This window comes from Mesoplodon densirostris, chromosome 7 (genome assembly GCF_025265405.1).
Source record: "Mesoplodon densirostris isolate mMesDen1 chromosome 7, mMesDen1 primary haplotype, whole genome shotgun sequence".
Lineage (NCBI taxonomy): Eukaryota > Metazoa > Chordata > Mammalia > Artiodactyla > Ziphiidae > Mesoplodon > Mesoplodon densirostris.
Genome location: NC_082667.1, coordinates 113,930,054 through 113,942,211, shown reverse-complemented (window position 1 = coordinate 113,942,211; position 12,158 = coordinate 113,930,054). Strand labels below are relative to the sequence as shown.

Below are 12,158 nucleotides of genomic sequence, written 5' to 3'. Positions count from 1 at the left end.
TAAGATCAGGTACAAGACAAGGAAGTCCACTCTCACCACTATTATTCAACATAGTTTTGGAAGTCCTAGCCACGGCAATCACAGAAGAAAAAGAAATAAAAGGAATACAAATTGGAAAAGAAGAAGTAAAACTGTCAATGTTTGCAGATGACATGATACTATACATAGAGAATCCTAAAGATGCCACCAGAAAACTAGTAGAGCTAATCAATGAATTTGGTAAAGTTGCAGGGTACAAGATTAATGCACAGAAATCTCTTGCATCCCTATATACTAATGATGAAAAATCTGAAAGAGAAATTAAGGAAACACTCCCATTTACCACTGCAACAAAAAGAATAAAATACCTAGGAATAAACCTACTTAAGGAGACAAAAGACCTGTATGCAGAAAACTATAAGACATTGATGAAAGAAATTAAAGATGATACAAACAGATGGAGAGATATACCATGTTCTTGGATTGGAAGAAACAACATTGTGAAAATGACTCTACTACCCAAAGCAATCTACAGATTCAATGCAATACCTATTAAGTTACCAATGGCATTTTTTACAGAACTAGAACAAAAAAATCTTAAAATTTGTATGGAGACACAAAAGACCCCAAATAGGCAAAGCAGTCTTCAGGGAAAAAAGCAGAGCTGGAGGAATCAGACTCCCTGACTTCAGACTATACTACAAAGCTACAGTAATGAAGACAATATGGTACTGGCACAAAAACAGAACTATAGATCAATGGAACAAGATATAGAAAGCCCAGAGGTAAACCCATGCACCTATGTTCAACTAATCTATGACAAAGGAGGCAAGGATACATGATGGAGAAAGGAGAGCCTCTTCAATAAGCAGTGCTGGGAAAACTGGACAGCTACATGTAAAAGAATGAAATTAGAACACTCCCTAACACCATACACAAAAATAAACTAAAAATGGATTAGAGACCTAAATATAAGATGGGACACTATAAAACTCTTATAGGAAACATAGGAAGAACACTCTTTGACATAAATTGCAGCAAGATCTTTTTTGATCCACCTCTTAGAGTAATGGAAATAAAAACAAAAATGAACAAATGGGACCTAATGAAACTTAAAAGCTTTTGCACAGCAAAGGAAACCATAAACAAGACAAAAAGAAACCCCTCAGAATGGGAGAAAATATTTGCAAACGAATCAACGGACAAAGGATTAATCTCCAAAATATATAAACAGCTCATGCAGCTCAATATTAAAAAAACAAACAACCCAATCCAAAAATGGGGAGAAGACCTAAATAGACATTTCTCTAAAGAAGACATACAGATGGCCAAGAAGCACGTAAAAAGCTGCTCAACATCACTAATTATTAGAGAGATGCAAATCAAAACTACAGTGAGGTATCACCTCACACCAGTTAGAATGGGCATCACCAGAAAAGCTACAAACAACAAATGCTGGAGAGGGTGTGGAGAAAAGGGAACCCTCTTGCACTGTTGGTGGGAATGTAAATTGATACAGCCACTATGGAGAACAGTATGGAGGTTCCTTAAAAAAACTAAAAATGGAGGTACCATATGACCTAGCAATCCCACTACTGGGCATATACCCAGAGAAAACCATAATTCAAAAAGACACATGCAGCCCAGTGTTCACTGCAGCACTATTTACAATAGCCAGTTCATGGAAGCAACCTAAATGCCCATCGACAGATGAATGGATAAAGAAGATGTGGTACATACATACGATGGAATATTACTCAGGCATAAAAAGGAACGAAATTGGGTCATTTGTAGAGACGTGGATGGATCTAGAGACTGTCATACAGAGTGAAACAAGTCAGAAAGAGAAAAATAAATATCGTATATTAACGCATATATGTGGAACATAGAAAAATGGTACAGATGAACTGGTTTGCAGGGCAGAAATTGAGACACAGATGTAGAGAACAAACATATGGACACCAAGGAGGGAAAGTGGCAGGGGGTGTGGGTTGTGGTGGGATGAATTGGGAGATTGGGATTGACATGTATACACTGATGTGTATAAAATGGATGACTAATAAGAATAAAATTTAAAAAAAAGAAGAAGAAAGGAAGAGACCAAGCAGTGGTCTCTAACTACTAGTGAGTGAAAAAGGAGGCATAATTACATAAATAGGCAGCAAGGCCAGAATGGTAAGTAAAATACCTTGACTGTATAAATCTTTGGCAGTAGCTAATTGCTCACAGTCTATGTAGGATTAGAATAGGTTATCTCATTTCAGGGAGAGAGAAATGTGTTTTCATTTATACAAGAAATTTATTAGGATAGGTAAGAATAATTTTTAATATATAACTATGGGGAAAGTCAAAGTGTCGGACTATAGTAGACGTTCTTTTTGCTGAATTGTTCCTATTTGGGGGGAAGTCCCAAGATCAGGGGAAGCAAGATTCTACCTCTCATTGCAGAAGCCAAAGTGGAGAAGATAATCTGTCTTCCCTATCTCTTGGGAGACAGAGTGTGGGCACATGCCTTAAACATACCCAATCAATTGGTCAGATGCATAGCTTTGACCCTTAGGGAATGAAGCAAAGGTCAGCAAGAGATTATTTTCAGCACTTATGGGGAAATCAAAAATCCATGACACGGCTGCAAGTGTTCAGTGGTTAAGTCCACTGTTGTAGTGCCAACAGAAATATATAAAGAAGACTGTAAGTTGAAACCTTGGTTATCCTTACCTCCCTTGGTTCCTGTCTAAACCGGGTTCTCTAGCCCACCTAGCAATTCTTTTAGTTTCTCAATATCCCTCCAGTAAAGACCTCCCCTGATTAAAGATGATTTCTATGACATGTATTCAAGCACACTACTACAGAGGCATAAATGCACTTTAGGATAATTATGACATGAGGGACAGAAAAAATTTACTGCCTATGTATATACTACTTCCTGTAGCATGTATAGTAAGGTATAGTAAAGTATAGTATAGGAAGGTAAGTAAACTATAATGACAGACGTATGCTCAAAGCCAGAATATTTACTTCTTCTATTAATACATTAGATTGAATCAAATGAAAACTATAGTTATCAAACCATTTTTTTTAACCCCCAAAAATTTTCATGTGGTTTAACCTAACATTTCTGGGTTGTGTTAAAAAGGCAGTCATATCTCTCCCTACCTAGCTGTTCTTAGCTAATTTTAAAAGGTTAGCTTCAAAATCTTTCCTTAATTTGTCTAATATTTTTTAAACGCTTAAGCTTTCAAATTCTACTGATAATAGCACAGATATTTTTACACAGCACTGGTTGAGCCCTATAGAATGGCGACCCCCTTAAAGTCTGTAAATAATAGAGAACTTTGGGAAAAAATAATGTTCAATAAGAATGAATTCGAATCACAGAAATTTGTAACCAGAAGGACAAAATAAATTTATAACCAGAGTGTGATTTGACTCACATTTACTCCTAACTTGCATCTTGTTGGTTTGAAGCTCCTCCTGCCGAATGGGATTTCGTATTATTCTTAAAGTCATTAAGAAAAGAATACAAATTTGGGGGTAACTGATTCTAGTTTCCAACACCCAGAAACCTGTTTGGGGGGGTCTTTTTTTCCCTTATATTTACGTATATTATATCTGCTACATTTCCTTTTACATTTACAGAATATTAAAGGTAGTTTCTCACCAAACAATACATATTTACTTTTCATATACTTAAAGGTACTAATTTAGGCCTCAGCATTTCTATTCCTACTCAACCATCCTAATTCCTTTAATATTTCCTCAGGAGTCTATTTTCAAGTCCCTTTCTCATATTCTCTAAACCTCGTGCACATTTGTCAAATCTTCCAAACTGCAGAACATAGTATATCTTAAAAGCAGGTGCAATGTGAAAGAAGAAACCAATTTGGGGGGTGGGTGAAAATGTGCTCCTGGAGAAGAGGATCAAAAAGGAACTGATGATAAGGAACGTGGAGTGGGAACTACGAGAAGTAGTCAAATACGTACCTACCCAACCATTCTTAATACAAGTGCAAGGCTAGAAGAAATACACTGTGGAAAATGAGATAAAGCACGTTTGCTTTTTGCGTTTCTTCCTTTATTTTTTAACCTATCACCAAAGTTCTGTAAGAGAGTCCAACAACAAATTATTGGATTTTGCTCTAAAGCAATAGTTCTTAGGTTGCCTCAATACTTGCTAAAGTGCTGCTAAGCTGATGAGGGATTTTTACCTGAATGGCACTTCTCCCTGTGGAACATCCACATAGTAACGAATAAAAAATCTCTCAGAATCTTCGCGCTCACCATCAGTGATGACACTGCCATTAAGTTTGGAAACCGATGGCAATCTATAAATAAAAAGCAAAAGAGACATTTTAAGATAATAAAAATATTTAGCCTTAGAAATAAAATTACTGGTTTGAGGCCCAGTCTTATTCTCTTGAAAGGACTCATTTGATGTAGCTCTGTTTGTGTACAACTACCAGCATGAACTAACGTGGTATAAAATAAAAGGACCAAAAATATCTAAAGTTTCATTTTTGGATGTGACAACTGACCTTTTATAACCATACCTCACCTTTCAAAATAAGATCCTAAGCAGCACGGTCCAACTTAAGTATTGTGCAAGCCACACACATAATTTTAAATTCTCTAGTAGCCGTATTTTAAAAAGTAAAAATAAAACAGGTAAGATTAATTTTAATAGTATATTATATCTAACCGAATATATCCAGAATACAATCATTTCAATCTATAATCAGTACTAAAAAAATAACTAAGATACTTAAATGTTCTTAATTTAATACTTAAATGTTCTTTTTTCATATAAAGTGTTTGAAATCCAGTGTGTCTTTTTCACTTACGGCACATTTCAATTCAGACTAGCCATGATTTCAAGTGCTCAAAAGTCACCCATGGCTGATGGTACCATACTGGACAGCACAGGTCTACAAAGCAGTCAGTACAAGTTGGTCATATAGTTCAGGAATTCATTTATTATATTTACAAAAGAACTGCGTAGGGCTTCCCTGGTGGCGCAGTGGTTGAGAGTCCGCCTGCCGATGCAGGGGACGCAGGTTCGTGCCCCGGTCCGGGAAGATCCCGCATGCCGCGGAGCGGCTGGGCCCGTGAGCCATGGCCGCTGAGCCTGCGCGTCCGGAGCCTGTGCTCCGCAACGGGAGAGGCCACAACCGTGAGAGGCCCGCGTACCGCAGAAACAAAACAAAACAAAACAAAAAAAGAACTGCGTAAAGAAAATAAACTACAAGGCCTGCAAGACTTACTCTTCGTAGAAGAAAAGTCTGCTGAAATTTATTTCTTCAGTGGGATATTACTGTGTATGTTAACAACTGGAAAGCGGTAAAGATCTGGTAGGTATTAGTTGGTCAGAAAGATCAAAGTGGTTTATAGAACCACTCTTCTTTAGGGAACCTTAAAGCCTACTGTTCCCCTGTCAAAACTACTATGTAGGGCCTCCCTGGTGGCGCAAGTGGTTGAGAGTCCGCCTGCCGATGCGGGGGATACGGGTTCGTGCCCCGATCCCGGAAGATCCCACATGCCGCGGAGCGGCTGGGCCCGTGAGCCATGGCCGCTGAGCCTGCGCGGCCGGAGCCTGTGCTCCGCAACGGGGGAGGCCACAACAGTGAGAGGCCCGCGTACCGCAAAAACAAACAAACAAAAAAAAAAAACTACTATGTATAGTACACGAGAGAACAAATCAAAACTTCGTGGCCCTTTACATCTTAGTCAAGCTTTACTGCTGCTAAAGACACAGAAAAAAATAAACCCTCATGGGACATTTCAGTAGCCTGGGGGAGGCAGAGGCTGAGACACGAAAGGCAGGGGAGTCAGAGGAAGAAGGTAACAGCACGGTGGTCACGTTTAAGCCAATCTACACGGAAGAAGAAAACACAGATGCCACTGTCTTAAGCTTTACACTAATGAAACAGCCCGATTTTCAGGTATTTACACTTTAAATGACTTCTAGGTTAACACAGAAAATAAGGGTAACTAAAATAGAGTTGATTCCCTATTATACCTACTTTTTTCTTCATGACCCAAAACAGGATTTCAAATATTGTAAATATTGAAAAGTATAAAAATAGAATAGATTTGTGAGGGAATTTTTCAGTGGTCTTGGCAGATCAATTATATTTCACATTTTTCTCATCATATTGCATTCCTTTTCCTCTAGGATTTGGAGCTACAGAAGCAGCTCCTTTAAGCAGTCTATTCTAGAGATGGATAAACATACAGTGTGCTCCCCTCACCCCCAAACAGTACATTATTCCTTTGATGAAACAACAAAGCCCCGAGAAAAGAAAGCAGAATAATCAGTACAACAGACCTGGCTACTACCAATTTCCTTCGCTCCTCGGTGGTATATGGCTGAAGAAGAGGAATTCCTAACAACCTCACTTCTTCAAGTTTAGGGAATGAGTTTAGTTTGTCAATGTCTTCCCAGGACTGCAAACCTAATTTGAGAAATATATTGTTTAAGTAAATCCAGAAAAGCATACAAATGAGAAGATAAACATAGCAAAAAAAATTATTTCCATTAATAGGTTCTGAAATGTTAAAATCATCATAAACTAGTTAGAGATCCTGAAATTTTTCTTTATCCAAGGAAAGAATGGAATAAAACACCATAAAAACTTCCCTGTAACCTCTCTTATCCCTGTGATCCCAGTGCTCAAGGGACGCCCTTTATTCTCCAACATCCTCTCATCTACTGATTCTCCACCCAAATGGCTGGTAAAGGGGGTCACTGGTGGTTTAATAAGCAGGATGGATGCCATGATTACATAATTGAAAAAGTGATGTGATCAACTCTTTCAACAGACAGAGACTCAGAGAACATAACTGTTGATCAGAGTGGACACTGCCAGAGTAAATTTCTACCTAACGAACACTAAAATGGGCAAGGTCAATAGAACCTGAAACTAAATATCATCTTTCAACTGTCCTCATTTTGGGGACAGGGAAAATAGGTTCAAAATTTAGAACAAACAAACAAAATCAAAAACAAAAAAACTGAACCCTTGGGTAGGAAAACATGAAACAAATTAAGATTGTTCACACCTAAAAGGAAACTCTTCCTATAGCTGTGAACAAATGTATCATCCAAGTCAAGTCAATACTTGGCACTGGTAGGAAAAATATCCCTGTAATAATGAAGCTGGTCAGTTTTACAACACATTAAATACACTGCAGAAAACAATGTAGTCCCTTCCTATTTCTATCAACCTTCAGCAAGGGTAAAGGCAGAGGAGCAGTTTGTGAGGACCCTGGTGCAAAACTATCCCAGGTCACTGTCCTCTTCCCTTCAGAATGGCATTGCCATTTAGGAGGAAGAATAGAGTTAGCTCAAGGGATGTCAAGTTCTGAAATAAACAGCTTCCTTATGCAAATCACTTGTTTTTAAGACTTAATTCCCGCCCTTATAATCTCCGTGGTGGAATAAACCGTTTATGTTTTTTCAGTTATAGGTCAGAATTATTTTTACTTAGGTAGTTGTTTTAAAAATAGGCTGAAAGACAATACCAAGAGAATGAGAAGAAAATCCATACACTGGGAGAATGCATTTGCTAAAGGCATACTGATAAAATATACAAAGAACACTTAAAACTCAACGACAAGAAAATGAACAATCTGATTAAAAAATGGGTGGAAAACCTGAGCAGACACCTCGCCAAAGAAGATACACAGATGGCAAGTAAAGCATATGAGAAGTTCCACATCATATGCCATCAGGAAAATGCAAATTAAAACAACGAGATACCACTATACACATATTAGAATGGCCAAAGGCCAAAACACTCACAGCACCAAATGCTGTCAAGGATGTGGAGCAACATAAATGTAGAAAGGAACAATAGAAAAAAATCAGGTGCAGGTAAGAGGGTTGTTGTAGATTAAGAGAGTATGTTTTATCTGTTAAAGATACATAATGAAGATTTTAAGGCTGAAATTACATGACTGCTGAGATTTGCTTTTAAAATATTTCCCCCAAAGGAAAAACAGTATGGGGGATAAATACAGGAAGCAAGATGCTAATAAATGTGGAAACTGAAAAAAAAAAAAAAAGGATGTGGAGCAACAGGAAGTCTCATCCATTGCTGGTGCAATGCAAAATGATACAGCCACTTTGGAAAAGAGTTCAGCAGCTTATTTCAAAACTACACGTACTCTTACCATATGATCTAGCAACTGCACTCTTTGTTATTCACCCAAATGAACTGAAAACTTATGTCCATACAAAAACCTGCACATGGAGTTTTACAGCAGCTTTATTAATTAAACCAAAACTTGGAAGCAGTCATGATGTCCTTCAGTTTGTGAGTGGATAAATAAACTGTGGTACATCCAGACAATGGAATATTATTTAGTGCTAAAAAAGGAACATTCTATTAAGCCATGAAAAGGCATGGAGGAAATTTAAATATGTAATAGTAAGTGAAAGAAGCCAGTATGATTCCAACCATATGACATTCTGGAAGAGGCAAAACTATGGAGATAGCAGAAAGATAAGTCTTTGCCAGGGATTAGGGGGGAGGGAGGGATGAATGGGCACAGAAGATGGTTTGGGCAGTAAACTATATATTATGTACAATACTACAATGTGTGTCATTACAAATCTGTCAAAACCTGCAGAATGTACAACACCAGGAGTGAGCCCTAATGTAAACCATGGCCTTTGGATGATGACGTGTCAATGCAGGTAAACTGAAAGATGTCACTTAGGTGCTGGGATGTTGATAGCAGGGGAGGTTGTTCCCATGTAGGGCAGGGAGTATACGGGAGCTCTGTGTACTCTCTGCTCAGTTTTGCTGTGAATATAAAGACTCTAAAAAATAAGGCTTATTAATTTTTAAAAATAGGCTAAAATATTCATTCCTGTGATATACAGAATCAGATGGCAACAAACTGGTAGTCAATTATATGTAAACACTAGAAAAGGAATGTGAGAATTTGAAAGCCATAGCAGGTTGGGATTCCTCAACCTAAATCAAGACAAAACAGTCTAGTCTGTAATTCTCTGTACTCTTTTTACCCGCCTTTTACTACCCAATTCATCAATTTCATTTCACTCCTTTCATAACATGACCCCTTTAATATACAAAACATTAATAGCTAATATAATGCTATGCCAAACAAATATTTGATAAATACTGATATTTATCAGAGCATTTATGGAAATGAATGCATTAAATTTAGCTAATCATTAGGCATCTGCAGGCTTCCCTGGTGGCGCAGTGGTTAAGAATCAGCCTGCCAGTGCAGGGGACACAGGTTCGAGCCCTGGTCCGGGAAGATCCCACATGTCACGGAGCAACTAAGCCCGTGTGCCACAACTACTGAGCCTGTGCTCTAGAGCCCGTGAGCCACAACTACTGAGCCTGCAAGCCACAGCTACGGAAGTCCATATGCCTAGAGCCCGAGCTCCGCAACAAGAGAAGCCACCACAGTGAGAAGCCCGCGCACCGCAGTGAAGAGTAGCCCCCACTCACCGCAAGCAGAGAAAGCCCGTGCGCAGCAACGAAGACCCAAACGCAGCCAAACATAAATAAATTAAATAAATAAATTTATTTTTTAAAAAGAGGCATCTGCATGTCACTCTTGAAATTCATCCGGTAAGAAGGCAGAGCTGTGACTGACAGAAATGCACTTTCACTGTATTTCATGCATAAGTTCAGATCAATCTGCATGTAGAATGAGAACAAGCCTGTTCCTCACCTGCCTTGTGGAGGCTGATGGATCGCAGATTAGGAAACAACCTAGCCAATGAATCATCAGGCTCCTCAATAGCATTCAAATGGTTGTTGGCCAGGACGAGGGTATCCAGTGAAGGAAACATAACTCCTAACTTGCGTATTTCAGTCCAGTGTTGGAGGTTATTGTCTGTTATATGTAGTAGCTTAAGAGAAGGACAGCAAATAGAAGGACAAGACACTGTTTCATAGTCATTAAGGCACAGGAAGAGCTCTTCCAAACTGCAGAGAAAAAAGGAAATATTTCATTGTTTAAAGCAGTTAAGTTTCTACTCTGCACCTATTTTCAGTCATTCAATAAATAAGCGCCTACTATGTATGAGACTCTGCTAGGTGTTGTAGAGAAAATTACAAAGATGTCTTTCTGAAGCTTAAAATACAGCTGGGAAGACAAAACCTAAAATACATAAAACAGCAGAGAATGATATAACCCAGTACTAAATTAATTTTGTGCTTAAGTAAATAAGTGCTAAATGAAGCAGCACTAACTGTAAGTACAACAGTACTTCGTATAGGAATAGGATTGAAATTGTGGTTGGAATAGTCAGGAAAGGAAGCATGGCCTTGAAGAAGGGGTAGACTGGGGCAAATTGAGAGGACACAGAAGGAAATTCCAGGAACAACATGAACAAGTATTTAGAAAAAGGAGTAATAACTATCATTTATTGAATTCCTACCCTGTGTCAGGTCCTGTGCAGGTGCTTTATAGACTGTACTTCTATTTCTGCAATTTTATAGACAATTATGTTCATTTTATAGACAAGAGCTTATCAAAGGTCATAAGGATAGTACGTGGAACTGGGATTTAAAAGCTCATTCCACGCCATGTTAGATGTTGCATGCAGTGAGAAAACCAATCTCATTAGAGGGAGAGGGAGAAACTAAGATGGAATGAGTAAGCTGAGACCAGATTCTGAAAGGCTTTCATAATTTCCATATTTAGACAGTCGAGGAGACTACAGCTTCAAACTACTTCCTTTTAATATTTATGTGCATATTCAAAGATAGATACAAGCAAAACATAACAGAGCATTTCTAAGCTGACAAACAAAAGTACAATTTCCTGCTTAAATTATTGAAAGGAATACTAGGTCCATTTTCCCATCATGCAAGCTAGGCACTTAATCATCTGAGTGTTAATATATTTTAGAGACACTATGATTTTTTTTTCCTCCCAAAGAAAAGTGCTAAGGCAAAATTCTGGAATCAGGTAATCAGAAGATTAAAATGGAAAAAGGTTGGGTTGATCTCGAAACGGTAAGTGCTTCTCAGGGATATCTTCTCGCCAAAGGATGACATATCCCATGTCTTGGTGCTACCCAACACTGAACAAGTATTCCAATGAAAATGCTACTAGATTACCCTCACAGCCTCATTTAATTACTTCATTTTTCTAACCTCATTCTCCATTCAATCTGCAGTTCTAGTATTTCTGAGATGGGAGACCAGCAGTAACTCTATGTACTAACACAGACGGCAACATGGCTCCCTCTCCATCATGCTCTCTGGGCTTACTCTGGTAACTCCTGCAGTATCGTGTGGACTGTCTCCCAAGAAGCTTTGCTGTTGTTGAGAACAAGTTTTCGAACCCCGGAGAAGGACCCAGCACACGTTCTTTCTAAAACCGATAAATTCAGAGGGTTGGAACTCAGGTTTAGAAACTCCAACTGGGGAACATTTGACACAATTTTACTGACCTGTGGAGAAAAAAAGGAAAAGCATATCAGGCAGTAATCAGAGCTTTTAAACAACAATCATACTCAAGAAAACCGAAGTGAGTGGGTCTCCAGGCAAAGGGCCATTTGCATTATGGAGTACTATTTAGTGATGGTACCCGCAGAGAGGCATAAATAATGGCGACAAATCATGGCAAATAATTTAATCTCTTTCTATGAAATAGTAGCATAACTGAAAATTAATGGTAGAAAAGAAAAATTTTCCATGTTACCTTTGGCAAAGTTTTTGATTCTACTCTGTATAATATTCTCTTCGATATCACTACATGATATTTTGGAGAAAAGATCATTTAGATGACATTTTAGGCTACAAGTTTTAAAGAGCTGGGATTGGGTCATGTACAGTAATTCTCTTTGAATATTTCCTTCCTTCCATCCTCAGTAGAATATTAAGGCTAACTGAAGGTTTATTAAAGACTACACGGTAACAATTCAGGTATTCAAAATTGATCACATAGTCACAATCTCTTAGAAAACAGTTTTGGCTTGGTTCAAAGATGTACCAAACTTTAAATTATATTTACTCAGAAATAAAAAGCATCCGTAACTACATTACAAAAGAGAAAACATGATCATCAATTTAATGATTTAGCTAGCAACTTGGTAGAAAAAAAAAAAAAGGAAATGAGCTTTACTGTTTACTGACCTTAACTATTTGCTCTGCATTGTACTAGGTTTTAAAAATATAACTTAT

At 38.0% G+C, this 12,158-nt stretch overlaps 1 protein-coding gene across 4 annotated transcripts in view; it reads right to left on the bottom strand.

Moving 5' to 3' along the window:
- TBCEL (tubulin folding cofactor E like) overlaps positions 1–12,158 on the bottom strand; it is a 72,752-nt gene that overhangs the window by 32,344 nt on the left and 28,250 nt on the right. For all 4 annotated transcript variants that reach the window (XM_060103321.1, XM_060103320.1, XM_060103324.1 and 1 more), the window contains 4 exons: positions 11,244–11,425; positions 9,694–9,950; positions 6,305–6,431; positions 4,188–4,304 (listed from right to left, as the gene is read on the bottom strand). In XM_060103321.1, coding sequence (XP_059959304.1) covers positions 4,188–4,304; positions 6,305–6,431; positions 9,694–9,950; positions 11,244–11,425 — 683 coding nt within the window. The remainder of the gene's footprint in view (positions 1–4,187; positions 4,305–6,304; positions 6,432–9,693; positions 9,951–11,243; positions 11,426–12,158) is intronic.